The 20,128-nt window shown below is 54.5% G+C and overlaps 2 protein-coding genes across 2 annotated transcripts; both read left to right on the top strand.

Moving 5' to 3' along the window:
• Positions 1-441: 441 nt before the first annotated feature.
• On the top strand, positions 442-9,423 carry LOC311443285 (purine nucleoside phosphorylase-like). Its single transcript, XM_084533363.1, has 6 exons — positions 442-649; positions 3,582-3,751; positions 4,687-4,790; positions 6,404-6,579; positions 8,188-8,378; positions 8,961-9,423. Exons 1-6 carry the CDS (start codon positions 627-629, stop codon positions 9,200-9,202), a joined length of 906 nt encoding a protein of 301 aa, XP_084389489.1. The 5' UTR covers positions 442-626; the 3' UTR covers positions 9,203-9,423.
• Positions 9,424-13,259: 3,836 nt separating this feature from the next.
• Positions 13,260-18,781, top strand: CALB2 (calbindin 2; the record flags this gene model as incomplete). Its single annotated transcript, XM_084533437.1, has 11 exons — positions 13,260-13,410; positions 15,229-15,305; positions 15,771-15,860; positions 16,002-16,082; positions 16,617-16,673; positions 16,767-16,844; positions 16,983-17,038; positions 17,555-17,594; positions 17,715-17,768; positions 18,009-18,080; positions 18,288-18,781. The coding sequence occupies 11 exons, from the start codon at positions 13,260-13,262 to the stop codon at positions 18,402-18,404; spliced, it is 873 nt and encodes a 290-aa protein (XP_084389563.1). The 3' UTR covers positions 18,405-18,781.
• Positions 18,782-20,128: the final 1,347 nt, after the last annotated feature.

Genomic DNA, 20,128 nt, shown 5'->3' with positions numbered 1-20,128 from the left:
CCTCATCACCAATCTGCAAATTTTTTTTGGCACTTGATTGCCTTGGAAGCAGCTTTGGAAATCAGAAAGGTGTAGGGTGGGGCCTTGATTTATTTTTTTTCCTGTCTTCCCTAACATAATCGGCTGAACAGGCTTAGGATAGCTGGAGGCAGTAATTCTTTTTGAGATGGGCACAACCATCAAATGAGTGAAAATTTGGGGGGAGCTGGGGACCGGGGCAGATAAGGGACATGGGGCTGTCTCATCGTTTGTCACGGGGCTGTGTGGCATGGGCTGTCCTGCTCTGCGTGCTCCCAGGGGTCTGGAAGTCACAGCAGCAGGTGACACCTATGCAGATTCGCTGTCAGCTGCTCCGCTCCGAGAGGCTGCTGAAAAGTTGCGTGTGAACTTTCTCCAGGCTTCACCCGCATTATAAAAGCGCACAGGTCAGCTTTCCGCCGAGCTCGGCGTTGTGGGGACAAGAGCAGAGCAGCTGATGTCCCCAGCTCCTCGGGGACCCGAGCCTCACGAGCCCCAGCTGGGGGCATCCCGTGGAGATCTGCTCCTCGGCCTTCCTGCCCTTTTCCAACAGCCGTGGCTCCATTTCCAGCAGCCATCCCCTTCTTTTTGGGTAGCCAGGGTGGAAGATGGCCCGTGCGGAGGAGGACAGGTAAGGCACCATGCAATGGGAACAGCGAGGCTGGAAGGGGATGGGGGAGCTGCACCACGCTGCCTTGCCCTGCTTCCCTCTCCTCCTTCCTGCCATCAGGCAGAGGCTGCTCGGGAGCAAACATCTCGTTACCGGAGAGAAATTGGCCATCTGCCCGCGTCAGGTGCTGGCGTTACGAAATTCGGCAGCCAGCAGGCGACCTTGGCAGAGGTCGTGGCCAGGAGGTGCAAACCTGAAGCGGAGGCAGAGGCGTTGGTCGCCCAGGCGTGTGCCCCTCTCTGAAATATAAACCTCCATCTCTTGGTGTGGCACAGCTGCATTTTACACGGATTTGCTGCCAGCCAGAACGAGCAGGGGGGTTTTGTGCCATAAAGGATCTGTCATCGGTGGCAGTCCTGTGCTCTGCAGCAGATGCGGCTCTCCAGCGGATGACAGCGCTCACAATGCAGGGGATTGTGCTTTCAGCCGATCCTGTGATTTAATCCAAAGCGATGCCGCTGAGCACTATCATTAGGTGTGCGTGGTGGGAGGTGGAGCAGCTACGGGGGGCTTTGTGCTTCGTGTACCCATTCAAGCTGCCAAAAACCCTGCATGGACCTCGGGCTCGTGCACTTGCAGGCTGAATGCTGCATTCACTGACCCGTGGGTCGTGGTCTCCTGCTGCTGGGCACCCGGGAAATTCCTGGGAACCCAGCAGAAAGCCTCACAGGCAGACACAGCAAATGGATTTGGGCATCACGGAGCTCAACACTAGGGACAGCACTAGAAGGAAAAAAAAAATCCCCCTCCCAAAAGCCTGTACAGCTCAGTCAATCCCATTGTCTTCAGCTGTTGTTGAATCAGCGTCATCCCATCCTGAGCTTCCTGGGCTTTTAGGAATAATGTCCATTATTTAAATGTTATTTTTCAGGGGCATGTGAACCTTTCTTTAAAAATGCAAAAAGAGAAAGAGATTGGGGACTGGTTGTCAGTGAGAGAGCAGATGCTGGTGACCTCATTATTTCTCTCGTCTGCCACAGGTGCCTCATCAGCCTGGGAGCTGCATTGAAATTCTCTTGGTTCCCTCTATGGGTTTCAGTTATTCGATAGTTTTTCTGGATAAAGGTTACAGTAATTCAACAGAAATGTGTGGGGAGTCCTTCCGTAATATATGTAAAGCACTTTTAAAGTTGTTGTCTGGGATAGCTGTAGCTGGGCAAGGGATAATCCAGCCAGATGAGTGTAGGCTTCAATAATGTCAGTTTGATACCTTTTGCTTATTTTAAGAGCTTAGGGTGCACTTGGAAAATTCAACAACATGTTATGGTAAATACACTCATTTCCAGACTTCTCCTTTGAAAAGTATTTCAGCTAAATGACTCTTCATTTTAACTCAGGACTATGGAAGTTGTTTCATCCCGTTGGATCACAAATTTGTGAGATACTCAAGTGTTTTTGACATCGCAGATCCTAACTAGGAGCATGTTTGTACCAGACACTGGACAGCTAGGAGGTGAAAAAGCTCGCAGAAGAAGCCCATGCAGTAATTACATGCCTCGTCAGCCTGAAGGAAGAGAATGATAGATTTGAGATCCTGTGCTTGAATGTGATGCTCCAGTTAGATGAGCCAGGTCTACACTGACACCTAGGTCCTGTTCGTCAGTGGCCTGAGACCTCCTGGGATGCAGAGCAACTCTTTGAAAGCTTTTCTGCACATCCTCCAAGGCTGCAGGCAGCAGAATTGCAGCACAAACAAGGTCACCAGAAACAAGAGACCTGTTCCAAAAAAAAAAAAGAAAATCATGAAGTTACTGTTTATCAGTGTCTTCAGTCAATTTTACATCACCTTCACCATCGTGGTGCCTGGCCCTGGCAGCCCATAATAGGCAGATCGGCCTTTCATGCCCCACCTGTGTTGGTTGCAGTCCCTAATTGCACCCATCGGTGGCAATGACCAATTTGCTACCAAGAAATGCTATCAGCGCCCGTGCTTTTGAAGAGACTTTCCAATCAACCTTGCCATTGACTTTTGGAAAGTGTCTTTGTTGTCCTGTTTTAAGCAGGATTATGGGATTAATCTTCTATTGATTGCATTTCAAAACTGACTAATGCATCTGAAGAATACTGCACTGAAGAATAGAAGCCAGGCTGAATATCAAAGCCGTCTCTCTTAACAGAGAGAGGTACAAAACAGGCAATGCAATGCCAGCTTCTGCCATCCCACCTTCCAACAATGTGCCTCAGCACTGGATAAGACACAGTTTTGGGTCTTATCTAAGCATCCCCATTGAAAATAGACAATGTAAACCCAGGAACCCCAATTTGTGGGCTTAATTTCTGGTTTCAAGTAGGCTTGTGCCGTTGGGCCTCCTGCCTAGGTGTAACCCAGTGGAGAGGGCGAATGAGAGATCCATGTTCAGCATCCTCGAGTGAAACCACCAGGTACAGAGCAGGTGGATGTCCGAGAAGTACGGCCAGTTCTGGAAAGAAGCCCCCAAAGCTTCTGGAGCTTGGGTTCCCCATCTCTGCAGATGGTGCTTGCCCCTGGACCTGTCTCCTCCCCATCACAGGTTGGACATCCCCATGCACACACAGAGGTTACAATTTTTCAGACTGTGCTTTTCCATTCCTTCACTAACTCAGGAGAGACCAGAATGCATCAGAAGCAGGAACTGTAATGCCTTGTGACATTTGTGTTATATAGGTATCATTAGCCAGTTTCCGCTTCAGAATAAAACTGGCAGAGAGGATTCAGATGATTTGCCAGTGGCCTGGGGTAAAATGTGAGATTAAGTGTTTGCTGTAGAGAAACATCTTCCATAATAGCAGTGAAACTCCTATCATTTTAGTCTTAATGATTTTTTATTCCTTTGCACCTTTTCAGGACTGTTACCTTTTGAAATTTGTTCCTCGGATGGGCTGACAGGTTCGCTGACCTCTTCTCCTTCTGCAGGAGCAGCTACGAGGTGTGCAAGGAAACAGCAGATTGGTTACGAGCTCGCACTGCTCAGCGCCCGAAGACGGCGATCATCTGCGGGTCCGGGCTGGGCGATCTGGCTGATGTGCTAGAGAAGAAGGCAGTCTTTCCGTACGAGGACATCCCCCACTTCCCACGGAGCACAGGTTGGCACAACCCCGGGCATCAGCAACCCATCCAGCAGCAGAAAGAGAGACGTAGACAACTCAAACCAGCACCAACCCCTTCCCTCGGCTCTTGGCTTTGGGCACAAAGGGTCCCTCGGTGGGGCAATGTGCGCTCACAGAGCTTCAGTAACATCCACCAGCCCTTGTCCCACACCATGCACCACACCTTCATGTGATAGCTGTAAATTAATGGCTCTGCTATCACCAGTAAAGAATTCAAGTTGATTAACGGCCTCTAGTTGAGCCAAGGGAGGTTTAATTGGATGTCAGGAAGAATTTCTTGGTGGAGAGGGTGGCCAAGCATTGGAATGGGTTGCCCAGGGAAGTGGTACTGTCCCCATCCTTGATGTGTTTCAGGGACGTGTGGATGAAGCACTAAGGGACGTGGTTTAGTGGTGGGACTTGGTGATTTTGATGGCCTTTTCCAACCTAAACATTCCTATAATTCTATAACCAAAAGAAAATCCTTCTTAGATAGAAGGAAACTCAAGAAATGGAAACATCAGCTGCAGGCTGTCAGTGCAAATTCACGCCTGGCTGCTTGTTCTGAGCATCTCACGACTCTGTAGGGCCCAATGAGGAATGCTGTGCTCTTGGTCCACCTGCCAGTGAGCAGAAATCGATATCTCAGATCCACCACCACCAGCCCCTCACACTGCCAGAGCTCCTTCTGGTGGCGCACTCCAGGAGCAGTGGTCTCATCAGGCTGAGCGGTAGGACAAACACCAGGAGGATTTCGCAAAACCCCCAAACAAACAAAAACCGGCACGGTTCCGTACTTTGCCATTGCTATTTACCTTCCAGCCCTCAGCTCTGCAGTGCTTGGCCCTGCTGTAACCCATAATCAGCCGACAATCCCCTGCAGAAGCCAAGCCCCCGAGCCCGGTACCCGCAGTGACACGGTTCCCTTCCAGTCGCAGGGCACGCGGGCAGGCTGGTGTTCGGGGAGCTGAGCGGGCAGCCGTGCGTGTGCATGCAGGGGCGCTTCCACTGCTACGAAGGGTACTCCGGCAGCACGGTGAGTCCTCCAGCAGATCATTCCTGCAGCCAAAGAGGTTTTTGCAAGGAGGTGAAAGCCACTGCTTGCTCCGATGCTTAGCTGCAGGAGGATAGCTCTGGCACTGAGCGTACGAATAGATTTCTCCCGCAAAAAGAAAATTAAATGGGGAATTGAAAGGGAGAGCTCCCTCCACATGGAGCTGGTGTTAGGCATCCACAACACCACGTACAGTGCAAGGCAGGTTAATTCACGTGGCTCCACTCCATCAGTTCAATCATGGTTTGAAGCAGCAACCAGAAAATTCAGATTAATAGGAATAATCTATTTTCATCTTTTCACATTTGTATAGTTTCAGGCTTTTTTTTTTTTTTTTTTTTTTTTTTTCCCATAGAAAGAGCTCATTGGCTAGTTTAATTGGGTGTAGTCTCCCAGCTCACACACAGAGCTATGGAGATTCCACATATTCGTGTTGCCTACGATGCCCATCTGTAGATATCTGTTAGGAAGCCCAAATATCACTTACTGGCTGATAGTTTAGGGGCTCCTCTCTTATTTAGTTGGATTTGAGGTTTTTCTTCTGGCCAAGGTCAGTTTGCATTTGGATACAAACTGTAATCCTTGGCAACGCACCTTTTATAGAACAAAACTATTTTAATGTACTTGATCCAGAACTAGGTTATTGAAATATGTTTGTCTATTAAAATTAACTCATTTGCTAATGACCATAATTAGGAAATCATTTCTGCTCACGGTTTCCTTCACATTCAGAAGCAGCAGCTATCACTCCAGTTCTTTTATCACTCCTCAAAATCAAACTTTTTGATTTTTTTTTTCAGTTCCCAGCAGTTCTTTAACTCCCAATAAGCAGGTTATTGAGTGTGAATAAGCCCAAATGAAGAAGGTACTCTCTGTACTTCTGCAAAATGCATCGCTGCTGTAAAGAAGCTGGTGTATCAATTAAGCTCCAGGTCCATGTGCATAAGTAGTTTCTCCAATCAGCAGCGGTTTGATCTCTGCAAGACCTTGCCAGCAAGGAAAAATTATCTGCATATTCTTTTTGTGCTGCATTTATTCGACCTGAGTGCAACTGTAATAAATGTGGGCTTGAATTTTAATGGTATTCATTTCAGAATTATCTTTTAATATGTTTAAAAACTTTAGAAGTATTTTTATTTAAATTAGGGGGAATTTAAAATTGGAGACGAGGGTTGGTTTGTCTCCCTGTGGGCTCACGGAGGCCTCTTTCTGCACAGCGTGAGCTGCCTACAAACCCTCCTTCTCCCCAGGAAGGGCACTGCAGCCTGGTTCAAACCCTCTGCGCCGTCTCTTTTCTCCCCATCCTTCCTACGCTCTTAATGCTCTTGGTCACAGTCGTCATGTCTTTTTCTGCTGCTATCTGTAATTGAACGGGGACAACTGACCAGCTACTTCATGCCTGCTTTAGCCTTAATTTCATTAGTGATCCACTCTGATTTTTTCCTTCTTGGCGTCCTTGCATCTTCTCAGTTGATCCAGCAATCCCACCCATGTGAAGCCCGACCTCACACTGTGTTCCTGGAACACCAAACGACACCCAACACCTGAGCTGAGCCTTGTGGTCTTCACCCTATGTGTGCCTTTGGTCCCTGCAGGTCACCTTTCCCATCAGGGTCTTCTCCCTCCTGGGAGTGGAGGTCCTGATTACCACAAATGCTGCCGGGGGACTGAATCACCACTTCCAGGTGGGGGACATCATGTTCATCAAGGACCACATCAGCATGTTTGGCTTGGGAGGGCAGAACCCGCTGCGTGGGCCAAATGATGAGAGGTAAGAAGGTCTCCTCCTCCTGGGGCAAGGTGAGCAAAAAAGTGTTTCTGCAGTTGGATGGAGGGGGGGATATTTGCAGACTTGTAGCTCAGCTCCTGTCCCATTTCATTTCCTACTGGCCCACACTGGAATTAAGTGGCCTTACAGCTAATTGCATCTTTCCTAGTCCCTGGCTAAGCCCTCAGCCCCTTGCCACCAGTGAATCCTTTCCTACCCCAGCCTCAGGCTGCTGGTTGTGCCTGCTGATAAATACTGAGAGATGAAGGTTGGACCCAGCTCCCCACAAGGGAACCAACGCCACCCGTGTAAGAAGCTCATTAAACTGGGGAGCCTTCATTAGCATCACAGCTCCTCTGCAGGTGGGAGGTGGTTGTCCTGGCAGCCTCCCTGGGGGCCTCCAGATCTTGGAGCCGTGAGCTGGGGCAGAGGGATCCTGTGCTGGCTGTGCAGGATCCTCCCTGCGGGCTGAGCACAGGGGCTGCTAACACATCCTCACTGCTGGGCTCCTGCTGTTACTGGACCTAGATGCTTTGAGCAGGAGGTTGAGCTCGATGGCCTCTTCCAGCCTAGGACAGTGCCCATCTAAAGCAGAATATCCTAATGTCTTCATAGGTATTGTTGGGGGTTGGAGGAAAAATGATCAAAAGCAAAGAGGCCGCGTGGAGGAGTGCTTGCAGCTCTCCGGACTTGCATAAATTGCTCAGGAGCAGGAGGAAAAGCAAACAGTAACTTCATCTGGACAGCATTCAAAGGCAGCATAGCTGTCTCAGTGCCCCCAGAGGCACCTTCCTGGTGCAGGCTGCAGCGCCTGGGGGCTTCTGTGGTGCTGGCCGAGGTGTCAGAATGGGCAAAGGGTCCTGAAACACTTTGCGAGCTGATTCACAAGAGCAAACCCTTTCTAAAAGCCAGTCCAACTCAGCCACCAGGAAGGGTTTATCTGAGCACAACAGAAAAACTGGAGGTAATGAAGTGATGTGGAAAGGGAATACAGGCAAGAATCTCGGGGTTTGATCTAGTAAATTAGAGACTGGCCTTGGCATTGCTGGGTGTCCTTCAGGAAGGAAGCAATTTTCATGCTGATGAATGCTTATTCCCTTAGAGCAGCTAGGAAAGTTGTTTGTTTATAATGTTTTAGGGCTTATGAGCACAAAATAAGCCACCTACTGCCCTAAGCGTTCAGCTGGAGGAACATGAAAGGCTGCCAGAGCTTTAGTAGCCTGGGTGAGCGACCGGATCCACCCAACTGAACTGAGCTGGGGAATGTGGCTGGGAGCGGGCTGCCAGCTAGCAGCAGTGCACCAGCCCTCGCTACCTGCTGCTGCTGTGCGTGAGTCAATAGGAGGATTCAGGCAGGAGCAGGACTGGGATAACTCAGCAGGACTGAGCTGCTGTGTTAGGATCCAGAGCAAGTAAGAGACCCAGCCTCGAAGCACAGGATGAAAGCTAAATGTGGCTCTGGAGCTCCTATACCTGCTCCTCTCCCCAGGTGTGATCCTGCGCTGCCAGGAACCAAAACCAGACCTGAAGGCGTGCGGAGGGTTTTGGGGGGTCAGACCCGGCAGGAGGGGCAGCGATGCCAGCCTGGCTGTGCCCTCTCCTGCCCTGCAGGCTCGGCGTGAGGTTTCCCTGCATGTCTGATGCTTATGACCCAGATCTGCTCAGCCTGGCGATGGAGAGTGCACAGGAGCTGGGCTTCCAGAGCTTCGTCCATGCAGGGGTGTACTGCATGTTGGCCGGTCCCTCCTACGAAACCATCGCCGAGAGCCGCGTGCTGCAGGCCCTGGGGGCAGATGCTGTGGGTAAGAAGCACAGGCTGCTCTTGTGGGGTCGGACAGGAGCTTAAATAACTCGTTCTGCCCATGGATGACTCTCCCCAGTCTTTCAGTCTCCATCCAGGTCTTCTAGGCCTAGAGAATTGTATTCCTGCTTGCTTAGTGCATCTCCTAGGATGGTTCTGCAGTACAGCGCTGTGTGCTTCGGGCTGCCCAGGACAAGGGGCCCAGCAAAACCTTCTGCATATTTCCCATACAACACACTCGAGTGGCTCCACTTTGGTGAGACCCAATCACAAACAGTGCTTTTCTGTTATTTTTAACATTGTGGCCCTCTTGGCACTGTGCCCCTTCCATACAGAGCAGTCCTCCATGGGAGTCTGTGTGGTTTAAGAAGGGCAGATGTGGAAACCACCCTGCCTGTGTATGAGGGAGGTAAGCGTTGGGGTCCCCAGGTTCCTCCAGGCTGTGATTCAGGAGGTCCTGGGTCACTGAAGCAGCTCGTGGAAGGCTGTTCCTCAACACTTGCAGGTCTGCTGTATGAGAGCTCGTTTTGGTGCCCGTCCCGACCCTTCCGACTCATCCCCATCCTCTCCTCCGCTACCGTAGGCATGAGCACTGTCCCAGAAGTCATCGTCGCCAGGCACTGTGGCCTGCGTGTCCTCGGGCTGTCCCTCATCACCAACAGAGCAGCGACGAGCTACAGCAGCCCCGAGGAGGCCAGCCACGAGGCCGTGCTGCGCGTCTCGGTGGCGCGGGCCGAGGCCCTGCGCAGGCTGTTGGCGCGCCTCACCGCCCGCCTGGGGGAGAGCCCCCGAGCCCCCCGACCGCAGCCATTGACCTTCATATAACAGCACAGGGACCCCAGAGAGTGCTGGGGTGAGGTTGTCCCCTCCTGCTGTCATGGTTGTGAACATACCGGGGGTCTCGTCCCTGTGCTTCAGCCAGGGTTTGCTTTGAAACATTTGCTGTATGCAGCCAGCTGTCCTCTTGGCCAAGGAGGGCCACAGCAGCATTCTGGCACCAAACAGCCCCCGACGACCCCTGGCAGATCCCCAGAGCCGTGAGGCCAAGCCACTGTCCATCATTTATCAACAGTCCTGGCTATCGGGGGAGGTCCCAATCGACTGGCGGCTAGCAAACGTGACGCCCATCTACAAGAAGGGCCGGAGGGCAGACCCAGGAAACTACAGGCCTGTCAGTTTGACCTCAGTGCCAGGAAAGCTCATGGAGCAGATCCTCCTGAGAGTCATCATGCAGCACTTGAAGGGGAAGCAGGCGATCAGGCCCAGTCAGCATGGCTTTATGAAAGGCAGGTCATGCCTGACGAACCTGATCTCCTTCTATGACAGAGTGACGCGCTGGGTGGATGAGGGAAAGGCTGTGGATGTGGTCTACCTTGACTTCAGCAAGGCTTTTGACACCGTCTCCCACAGCATTCTCCTCAAGAAACTGGCTGCTCTTGGCTTGGACTGGCGCACGCTTCGTTGGGTTAGAAACTGGCTGGATAGCCGGGCCCAAAGAGTCGTGGTGAATGGAGCCAAGTCCAGTTGGAGGCCAGTCACTAGTGGCGTCCCCCAGGGCTCGGTGCTGGGGCCGGTCCTCTTTAATATCTTCATCGATGATCTGGACGAGGGCATCGAGTGCACCCTCAGTAAGTTCGCAGATGACACCAAGTTAGGTGCGTGTGTCGATCTGCTTGAGGGTAGGAAAGCTCTGCAGGAGGATCTGGATAGGCTGGACCGATGGGCTGAGGTCAACTGCATGAAGTTTAACAAGGCCAAGTGCCGGGTCCTGCACCTGGGGCGCAATAACCCCAAGCAGAGCTACAGGCTGGGAGAGGAATGGTTGGAAAGCTGCCAGGCAGAGAAGGACCTGGGAGTGATGGTGGACAGTCGGCTGAATATGAGCCAGCAGTGTGCTCAGGTGGCCAAGAAGGCCAACGGCATCCTGGCTTGTATTAGGAACAGCGTGACCAGCAGGGCTAGGGAGGTGATCGTCCCCCTGTACTCAGCTCTGGTGAGGCCGCACCTCGAGTACTGTGTTCAGTTTTGGGCCCCTCGCTACAAGAAGGACATCGAGGTGCTTGAGCGGGTGCAGAGAAGGGCGACGAAGCTGGTGAGGGGCCTGGAGAACAAGTCCTACGAGGAGCGGCTGAGGGAGCTGGGCTTGTTCAGCCTGGAGAAGAGGAGGCTCAGGGGTGACCTTATTGCTCTTTACAGATACCTTAAAGGAGGCTGTAGAGAGGTGGGGGTTGGCCTGTTCTCCCACGTGCCTGGTGACAGGACGAGGGGGAATGGGCTTAAGTTGAGCCAGGGGAGTTTTAGGTTAGATGTTAGGAAGAACTTCTTTACAGAAAGGGTTGTGAGGCATTGGAACAGGCTGCCCAGGGAAGTGGTGGAGTCACCATCCCTGGAAGTCTTCAAAAGACGCTTAGATGTAGAGCTTAGGGATATGGTTTAGTGGAGGGCTGTTAGCGTTAGGTTGGAGGTTGGACTCGATGACCTTGAGGTCTCTTCCAACCTAGAAAATTCTGTGATTCTGTGATTCTGGGGCTCGGTGTCTGCTGGGGATGCCTGGTTAGGGCCTGCTCCAAAGCCCCTGTAAGCCCACAAATCCGGAAGCCCAAAATCTGTGCTCCTGTAGCACCGGCAGTTTGTGGTGTTGGCTGAGGTGATGTTACAGCCAGCTTCACCTGCTCCCTTTTCGGGCTTGTTCCAGCCCATGCTTGTCACAGGGCAGAGGGTGGCCAGGTAATTTCCCAAATCCTGTGTGGTGCTGGCCCTTCCCAAGCCAGGTGGAGTCCCCAAATAGCCTGGCACCAGGCACCAGGACCAGCCTGGGGGCGGCTGGAGGGGCTCCTCTGCCCAGGCAGGGCCCCCGGCCCCTCCAGAAGGGGCTTTTGGGGTGAAAGCTCATGCATGATCACAGCCTGTTGGACTGCAACAGTGCGTGGGGAGGAAATGAGGAGGAAATAAAGCTTGTTCTTACTTAGCACCTGCATATGTGCTTTGCCTTCAAGTTACCAAAACTCCTTCAGATGTTTCTCTTTACCAAAAATCTGCATTTGAACTAAGGGGGCTCTGGTGTATTTTTCCCCAAAACTTAGGTCTTCTTGACAAAGTCTTGATGCTCTTGTCTCCATCCTCACCTCTCTCAGTGGCAAATCTTGGAAGGGAGGAGGAAGGAAAAGCAAGGGGGAAGAGAGAGGAATCATGATCCAAAAGGAAAAGGAAGCTTTTTGGGGATGCAGAAACTGTAAAATGAATACCAAAAGCACCTGTTGGTGCCTCTGTGCCCACCCTGAGGCTGCTCTCAGCATCCTGCTATGGATCCATCCTGATGGATGCTGCTGCAGCATCTCCCCTCCTGTGCCTGCATCTTGCCCCTGCACCACGGGGCTCGGGGATGTATTCATGGCACTGAGTCCCCAAACCCAATCCCAAAAGCCTCAGCCCCTCGGGGGAGCCCCTCGCCCCCCTGCTCATCCTTTTGTCACCCATGGGACGCAAAGCCCCTGTCCGGTGCCTACCTGCACTGCCCTGCATCCTTCTCATTAATTAAGCACGTCCATCCTCGTCATTAATTAAGCAATTCCATCATCGGCCGAGCCTTCAGGATGTGAATTATCATTCCCCCCCCGTAGCCATGACAACAGCTCCCCACCGGCCAGCGGTGACAGAAGCCAGGGGATGCTGCCTGGCATGGGGAGTGTCCCTGCCACCCGGGGACCTGGGGACAAGGAGCGGGGAGTGCCCCCCCCTCACCCCAAACCCCCCCAGCAGGGCAGGCAAAGTCCGGGGGGCACATCCTGCACGTCCCCACGGGGGGATTTTGTGGGATAAAACTGATTGCTCCTGGTTAAAACTCCTCAATTCTTCCTCCAAAAGGGACAGGTTTTGTGTCTGGGGGGGGTGCAGGTGGCACTTGGCTGCTGGCATTGTCCCTCATCTGTTGGTGACGTGGCACTGGGACATGGGGCAGGGATGTGGGGACAGGTATGGCTGGGTGACATGGGCAGGGGCTGGTGGGGCAGGGAGGAAGGGACAGAGTGATGGGGAGGAGTTGGGGACAGGGCAGAGGGAGGTGTGAGGATGGGGAGGTGATGTGGGGCAGGGGCGGGTGACATAGGACAGGGGGAGGTGGCAATGGCCAAGGGTGGGTAACAGAGGGCAGGTGCGATGACAAGGGTAGGTGGCATAGGCAGGGGTAAGTGACAGGGCAGGGCTAGGTGACATGGGGCAGGTGACATGGGACAGGGGTAGATGATATGAGGCAGGGCAGGTGGCACAGGACAGGGACAGGTGACACAAGACAGGGGCAGGTGGCATAGGGCAGGGGCAGGTGATACAGGATGGGGGCAGGTGGCACAGGACGGGGACAAGTGACATAAGACAGGGGCAGGAGGCACAGGACAAGGACAAGTGACATGGGGCAGGTGGCACAGGACAAGGGTAGATGATATTGGGCAGGGGCAGGTAACATAGGACAGGGGCAGGTGACATGGGACAGGGGCAGGTGACACAGGACAAGGGCAGGTGACACGGGGCAGGGGCAGAGGATGGGGTAGGTGATATTGGGCAGGGGCAGGTGGCACAGGACAGGGACAAGTGACACGGGGAGGGGGTAGGTGACACAGGATGGGGACAAGTGACCTAGAACAAGGACAGGAGGCACACCACAAGGCCAGGCGACCCAGGACAGGGGCAGGTGATGCAGGACGGGCACAAGCGGCTCAGGACAGGGCGTGGAGCACAAGACCCCCTCGGGCCGAGCCCAGCCCCGTGTCCCCCCATCTCCCCCACCCCCGCTCGCCCCCGCCCCGTGCCCCGGCTCCCCCTGGCGGCGGCTGGGGGCCGGTCCCGGTATAAAAGGGGGAGGCGGCGGCGGCGGCGGCAGCGGCGGAGCATGGCCGGCAGGGAGGCGGCGGCGGCCCCGGTCCCGGCCCCGGTCCCGGTCCCGCACGGGGGGGCGGCCCCGCAACGCGCCCCGCACCTGCACCTGGCCGAGCTGAGCGCGTCCCAGTTCCTCGACGTCTGGAGGCACTTCGACACCGACGGTCAGGGAGGGGGGGTAAAGGGTGGGGGGGGGTCCTTGGGGTGGGATGGGGTGGGATGGGATGGGATGCTCCGTGTCCTGATGATGATGATGCTAGGGAGGAGAAGGGAGACTGCGAGAAAGAGGGGGAAAAAAGAATCAGTGCGATGAGTTGCGAGGAAAAAAAAAAAAAAAAAAGGAAAAAAAAAGGGAAAATAAATTGGGAAAAAAAAGGGGAAAAAAGGCAAAAAAAAAAAGAGGGGGGAAGGCAAAGCAACTTGGTAAAAAATGGTAAAACAAATTGGCAAAAAAAAAAAAAAAGGAAAAAAAGAAAAGCAAATTGGGAAGAAAAAGGGAAAAAAAGGTAAAGTAAATTGGGAAGAAAAGGGGGGAAAAAGGCAAAGCAAATTGGCAAAAAAAAACGGGGGGGGAAGGCAAAGCAACTTGGCCAAAAAAAAAAAAAAAAGGGGGGGAAAAAGGCAAAGCAACTTGGTAAAAAATGGTAAAGAAAATTGGCAAAAAGGAAAAAAGGTAAAGCAAATTGGGAAGAAAAAGGGAAAAAAAGGTAAAGCAAATTGGCAAAAAGGCAAGAAAAAGGTAAAGCAAACTGGCAAAAAAAAAAAAAAAAGAGAGAGAGAAGGGCAAAAAATGTCAAAAAAGGACAAAGCAAATTAGGAATAAGTAAATAAATGAAACAAATTCAAAAAAGGGGGGTGGTAAAAGGCAAAACAAATTGGAAAAAAAATGTAAAACAAATTGGCAAAAAAAAGGGGGGGAGAAAGCATAAAACAAATTGGGGAAAAAAAGGTAAAACAAATTGGCAAAGGAAACAGGGAAAAAAAATGGCAAAAAAAAAGGCAAAATAAGTTGGGGGAAAAAAAGGGGGAGAAAGGGCAAAACAAACTGATTAAAAAAAGGCTAAAACAAACTGGTGAGAGGGCAAAACGAATTTGCAAAAGGGCAAAAAAAATAGGGTAAAGCAAACTGGCAAAACGAACTGGCAAGAAAAAGGTATATCAGAGTGGCCAAAAAAAAAAAAGAGCAAATCAAATTGGCAAAAAAAAAAATGGCAAAAGAAGGGGAGGGGGCAAAAAAAGAAAAAAAAAGTGTAGAGAAGAAGCAAAAATAATGCCGAAAATAATAAGAAAAAGGGCGAGCAGCTCCGGGTGCCCCGCGGTTCGTTCCAGCTGCTGCAGCTGCCCCCTCCCGGGGCTCCCGGTGCCGGCCCCACTCCATGGAGCCAGGGGGTGCCCGGTGGCGGTGGCACAGGGACGTGGGCACCCAAAGGTGGGCGTCCCCGTGGGGAGGACGAAACCAGGCGGGGGGCAGCGGGAGAGGCGCAGCGAGGGGCTGGTGCCCGTCCCTGGTGAGGCTCCAGGGCAAGGAGGTCCCTGCTGGGAAGGGGACGCCGCGGCCGTGACCTTGGCTGGGTGACGGAGCCCAGCAGAGGGTGACGGAGGCAGAAGGAGCCCAAAATCCCCCGCCGGGCTGGTGCCCACCCCCTCATCCCGGTGGGACCCCCGCCCGGCTGCAGGAGCCGTGGTGGAGCCGCTCCATGGGGTCCCCCGGCACCGATGGTCCGAGCCCTGAGCGGCCTCCGAGGCTGAAATGGGGAAGGATTGGGGGATTTTTTTGGGGGGGGACGCGCTATGGATGCTCGCCCAGCCCTCGGCCACCTCTGTCCCACCCCGGGGCTGCACCATTTCCCGAAAGCCCTGGCTGGAGGATGCTCAAGCAGGACCAAGAGGTTTAATTAAACATCCACCAGGGACATCCCTGCCCTGGAAAACACCCGAGGGGTTTAGCTCCTTTTTTTTTTTTTTCCTAATTTCCTCCCCAGGAAATGGCTACATCGAAGGGAAGGAGCTGGAAAACTTCTTCCAGGAGCTGGAAAGCGCTCGGAAGGGGGCCGGGGTGGTAAGGGGCTCTCCTGGCTTTGCTCCCTCCTTCCCCGCATCCCTCCTGCCCCAGATTTTGGGCTGCTGGCAGCTGCACCTCGCTGGGGCACGGCGTGGTCCCGCGGGTGGGGACCCCCCCGGGTCACCGCTGGGTTGGTGGCAGCGTGCCGTGAAGAAAAACCCTAATTAATAACATCAGGGGGAGCTGCAGGGCTTCCTGAATGCACGGGGGGGGAAACTGAGGCACAGGTCTGCATGGGAAGCTGAGTCTGGGTGTGTCGGGACGCTGGTGGCCCTGTCACTTGGGCCATTTGATGTCATCCCGGCTGGGCTGCGTGTCCTGGAGGGATGGGATGGGATGGGATGGGATGGGATGGGATGGGATGGGATGGGAAGGGATGGGAAGGGAAGGGAAGGGAAGAACAGCTCAGGGTGGTGACAGCGAGGCAGGGAAAATGCTCCTGACCCGTCTCACTGCCGGCAGGACTCCCGGAAGGACAAGCTGGGCGACAAGATGAAGGAGTTCATGCACAAATACGACAAAAACGCGGACGGCAAAATCGAGATGGCCGAGGTGAGCGAGGCAGGAGGAGGAGGAGGAGGAGGACGGGGCTGCGGGACCAGCAGTGCAGCCGGGCTCGGCAAAGCTGGGTCAGGGCTGCGAGCAGGGCACCCTGAGCTCCTGGAGCCCCCCTGACACCCACGGTCCCCACAGCTGGCCCAGATCCTGCCCACGGAGGAGAATTTCCTGCTGTGTTTCCGCCAGCACGTGGGCTCCAGCGCGGAGTTCATGGAGGTGAGCGGGGCAGGATGCGCGGGGACCTTCCCCGGTGCTGCAGTGCCCAGATCCTCTGCCAGAACAAGTGGCACTGCCACCCAAATCCACCCGGATTCGGGGCACTTTGGGGCAGCCCAGCACCTCGCGCTGGTACTCGGCGCTGTGGGGAGAGGAGATCTTCAGGAGCAGCCCCAAACCTCTGCTTTTTGGGGTAAAACCGACCCCAGAAAGCAACCTGGTGGATAAATCATCCCCGAGCAATTTTGGGAGTAAAATCGACCCCAGCATCGACACCTGAAAGCAGAGCGGAGAGCTCCGTTTAATTGGGGGAGGTAATTAAATATTAATTACCTGCTCGGCGAGCCGCAGCAAGGACAAGGGCGCCTCAACCCCAGCACAAAGCCACGGCTCAAGAAGCCGCCTGCCCCGTGGGTGACCCAGCAGGCGGGGTGGTCGCTGGTGGGATCGGGGTCCCCATCCCCGCGGGGGTGTCCCTTGGGGTAAGGATCCGTGCGGGGCCACCCGCCGAGGCTCACGGCGGCTCCTTCCCAGGCGTGGAGACGGTACGACACGGACCGCAGCGGCTACATCGAGGCCAACGAGCTCAAGGTGGGCTGCGAGCGGGGCGGGCGGGCGCGGGGACGTCCCCGTTGTCACTGGGGGGTGACAACCAGCGGGATGGCGTGGCCCCTATCCCCACAGGGCTTCTTGTCTGACCTGTTGAAGAAAGCAAACCGGCCGTACGACGAGCCCAAGCTGCAGGAGTACACGCAGACCATCGTAGGTGGCAGCCGGAGCCGGGGGGGACACCCCCAGCCCAGCCCTACAGGGGGTGGGGGGGAGCCCGGAGCCATCGCTGCCCTCCCGGTGGGGCGCTGGGGCAGCAGGGGGTGACCGGGGGCCGCTTGTGTCCTGCAGCTGCGGATGTTCGACATGAACGGGGACGGGAAGCTGGGGCTCTCCGAGATGTCCCGGTAAGGCCGCGGGGCGGTGGGGAGGGACACGAAGCCCCAAAGATGCCCGGGGGGAGGTGGCTCTGGCTCTCCTCCACCCCACGGCATCCTCCTGAGAAGGAGAAGGGTCAGGGCGGGACTGTGAGGACCCACCTGGCCTCGCTGGTTGTGGTTTTTAAGGAAGAAAGCCCCAAATCTGCGTTCTGGAAGGGTGATGTCGGGTGCCAGGTGCCCCCTGCGCCACCGTCCCACACCTGGCTGCGCTCCCGTCCCTCTGAGCCCCCACCCCGTCCATGCCCTGCAGTGGCTCAGGGATGGATTCAGCCCAAAACTGACCCTGGAAAAGAAAGGAGAGGGGAAAAAAAAAAAATATTTTGGCCAAATTGGGCTCCTTGCTCACTGAAGGGATTGGGCGGGCTGCGAGCGGGGGCTCTGCACCCACCGCCACCACTTCGGCCACCGCGGTGGGTGCCTGCTCCGCCGCGGTGTTTTGGGGAAGCCTGGCTCACAATTTTCCACCCACCCCTTGCTTTTCAGGCTTCTGCCAGTGCAAGAGAACTTCCTTCTTAAGTTTCAGGTAAAAAAAAAAAAATAATAAATATATATATATATATTTATATTTATATATAATTCTGACCCTATGTTTGCGATGTGCCTCTGTGCTCCCCTTCATGCCTCCATGTCTCTCGCTGCCCAGGGGATGAAGCTCTCCTCGGAGGAATTCAACGCCATCTTCGCGTTTTATGACAAGGTAAGGAGACGGGGATGTGGGGACAAAGTGGGGATGAAGAGGGGGACGTGGGGACGGAGCAGCTCGGCACCGCGCTGTTCCCACCCCGCAGGGCTTGGGGGACGCTTTGGGGATGTTGTGGTGGAGGTGGCGGCCCTGGGGGGGTCTCCTCGGGGAGATGTCCCAATTCCTCCATGGGGTGGGAGATTTGGGGTTGTGGGATGGTCCCGGGCTGGTGTCCTGCTCACGTCCCCCTGCCAGGACGGGAGCGGCTTCATCGACGAGCACGAGCTGGACGCGCTGCTGAAGGACCTCTACGAGAAGAACAAGAAGGTAAACAGGGACCGGCGGGGGGGGACGGAGCCCTGGGGGACGGACACCTCCCTCGGGGGGGGTCCCTCATGCCTGGGGGGACCCCGCGTGTCCCCATCCCCACGGATCCTACCCCGAGAGGGCAGGAGGTGACAGCATCTCCTCGACGGAGAGAACGGGGGGGCCCCAGCACCCAAGGGTGCGCGCCGAGCCCCTCTCCCCCCGCAGGAGATGAGCATCCAGCAGCTCACCAACTACCGCCGCAGCATCATGAACCTGTCGGACGGCGGCCGGCTGTACCGCAAGGAGCTGGAGATCGTGCTCTGCAGCGAGCCCCCCGTCTAGGCTCCCTCCTCCTCCTCCTCCTCCCCGTGCCCCGGCTTCGTTTCCCCCGTTAAAATCAGGCATAAACATCTAGTTATTTATTTTTTAATTTATTTTGGTTTTCATCCCGTCCACCCGGTTGCTTTTCGGTTGTTTTGTTTATTTCTCGGAGGGGGGGATGATTTTGGGTTCCGGTCTCTTCTCAAGTTGATTTTATTTATTTATTTATTTATTTATTTTATTTATTTATATTTTTTTTCTCGGTTACCAAAGACGAGCTCGCAAACAAAGCTGGGAGGGGGCCGCGGCACCACGGGGGCTCAGCTGGGCCACCTCGCCAGGGCAAAAACAATAGGTTTAGAGCAAAAAAAAAATAAAAAAAAATGGAAAAAAAAAAACCTGATTGCAAAATTCATTCATGGCTGGATTTTTTTTCTTCTTTTTTTCCCTAAAATGCTTTTTTTTTTTTTTTTTTTGTGGGAAATGGGGTGGCAGGACCAGGTTTCAGCCCCATGGGGCTGTGGATGTAGGGGACGCCAAGGGGGTCTGGGCTTGGTGGGCAGGGGGCAGCCAGTATGGCCCAGTACAGCCCAGTATGGCACAGGGCAGTCCTGTATGGCCCTAGAGAGCCCAGTATGGCCCAGTATACCCGCAGTGGCGCACTGGGCGACTGCACAGCCCCGTATGTCCCTGTACGGCCCACTATGGTGCAGGGCAGTCATATATAGCCCAGTACAACCACTACAGCCCAGTATGGTGCAGCACAAACCAGTAAGGCCCAGTATAAGGCCAGTATTGCCCAGTATGGCGCCCTGCGGTCCTGTACCTGTATGTCCCAGTATGACATAAATGCAGCTCCGTGCAGTCCTGTATGGCCCGGTACAGGCTGTATGGGGCAGTACAGACCCCCATAACCCAGCACAGCCCAGTATGGCCCAGTGCAGTCCTGTACAGCCCAGTGTGTCCCACTGCTGCCCTCTGCAGCCCCGTGCGGTGTGGTGCAGCCCTGTAGGGCCCAGTATAACATAACTACAGCCCAGTATGGCCCAGTGCAGCCCAGTATGGTGCAGTGCAGTCTTGTACAGCCCAGTATAAACCAGTACAGTCCTTTACAGCCAAGAATATCCCAGTACAGCTCAGTACGGTGCAGTACAGCCCAGTATAGCACAAGTATAGCCCAGTGTAGTGTAGTGCAGCCCAGTATAGCCCAGTACCAACCAGTACGGTGTAGTGCAGTCCTGTACAGCCCAGTATAGCCCAGTGAAGCCCAGCAGGGTGCAATGCAGCCCAGTATGGTGCAATACAGCCCAGTGCAGCCCAGTAGGTTGAAGCACAGCCCAGTATAGTCCAGTACAGCCCAGCAGGGTGCAGCGCATCCCAGTATAGCCCAGTGCAGGCCAGTGTGGTGCAGCACAGCCCCGTACAGCCCAGTATGTTGAATCACAGCCCAGTACAGCCCAGCAGGGTGCAGCACAGCCCAGTATGACCCAGTACAGCCCAGCAGGGTGCAGCACCGCCCAGTGCAGCCCAGCCCAGTACAGCCCAGCAGGGTGCAGCGCATCCCAGTATAGCCCAGTGCAGGCCAACGTGGTGCAGCACAGCCCAGTCTAGGCCAGTACAGCCCAGTATAACCCAGTACAGCCCAGCAGGGTGCAGCACAACCCAGTATAACCCAGTACAGCCCAGTGCAGCCCAGCAGGGTGCAGCACTGTCCAGTACAGCCCAGCAGGGTGCAGCACCGCCCA

The sequence above is a fragment of the Aythya ferina genome, assembly GCF_964211825.1.
Source record: "Aythya ferina genome assembly, chromosome: 12".
In the NCBI taxonomy this organism is placed as follows: Eukaryota; Metazoa; Chordata; class Aves; order Anseriformes; family Anatidae; genus Aythya; species Aythya ferina.
This window is presented reverse-complemented; position numbering and strand designations above follow the sequence as displayed.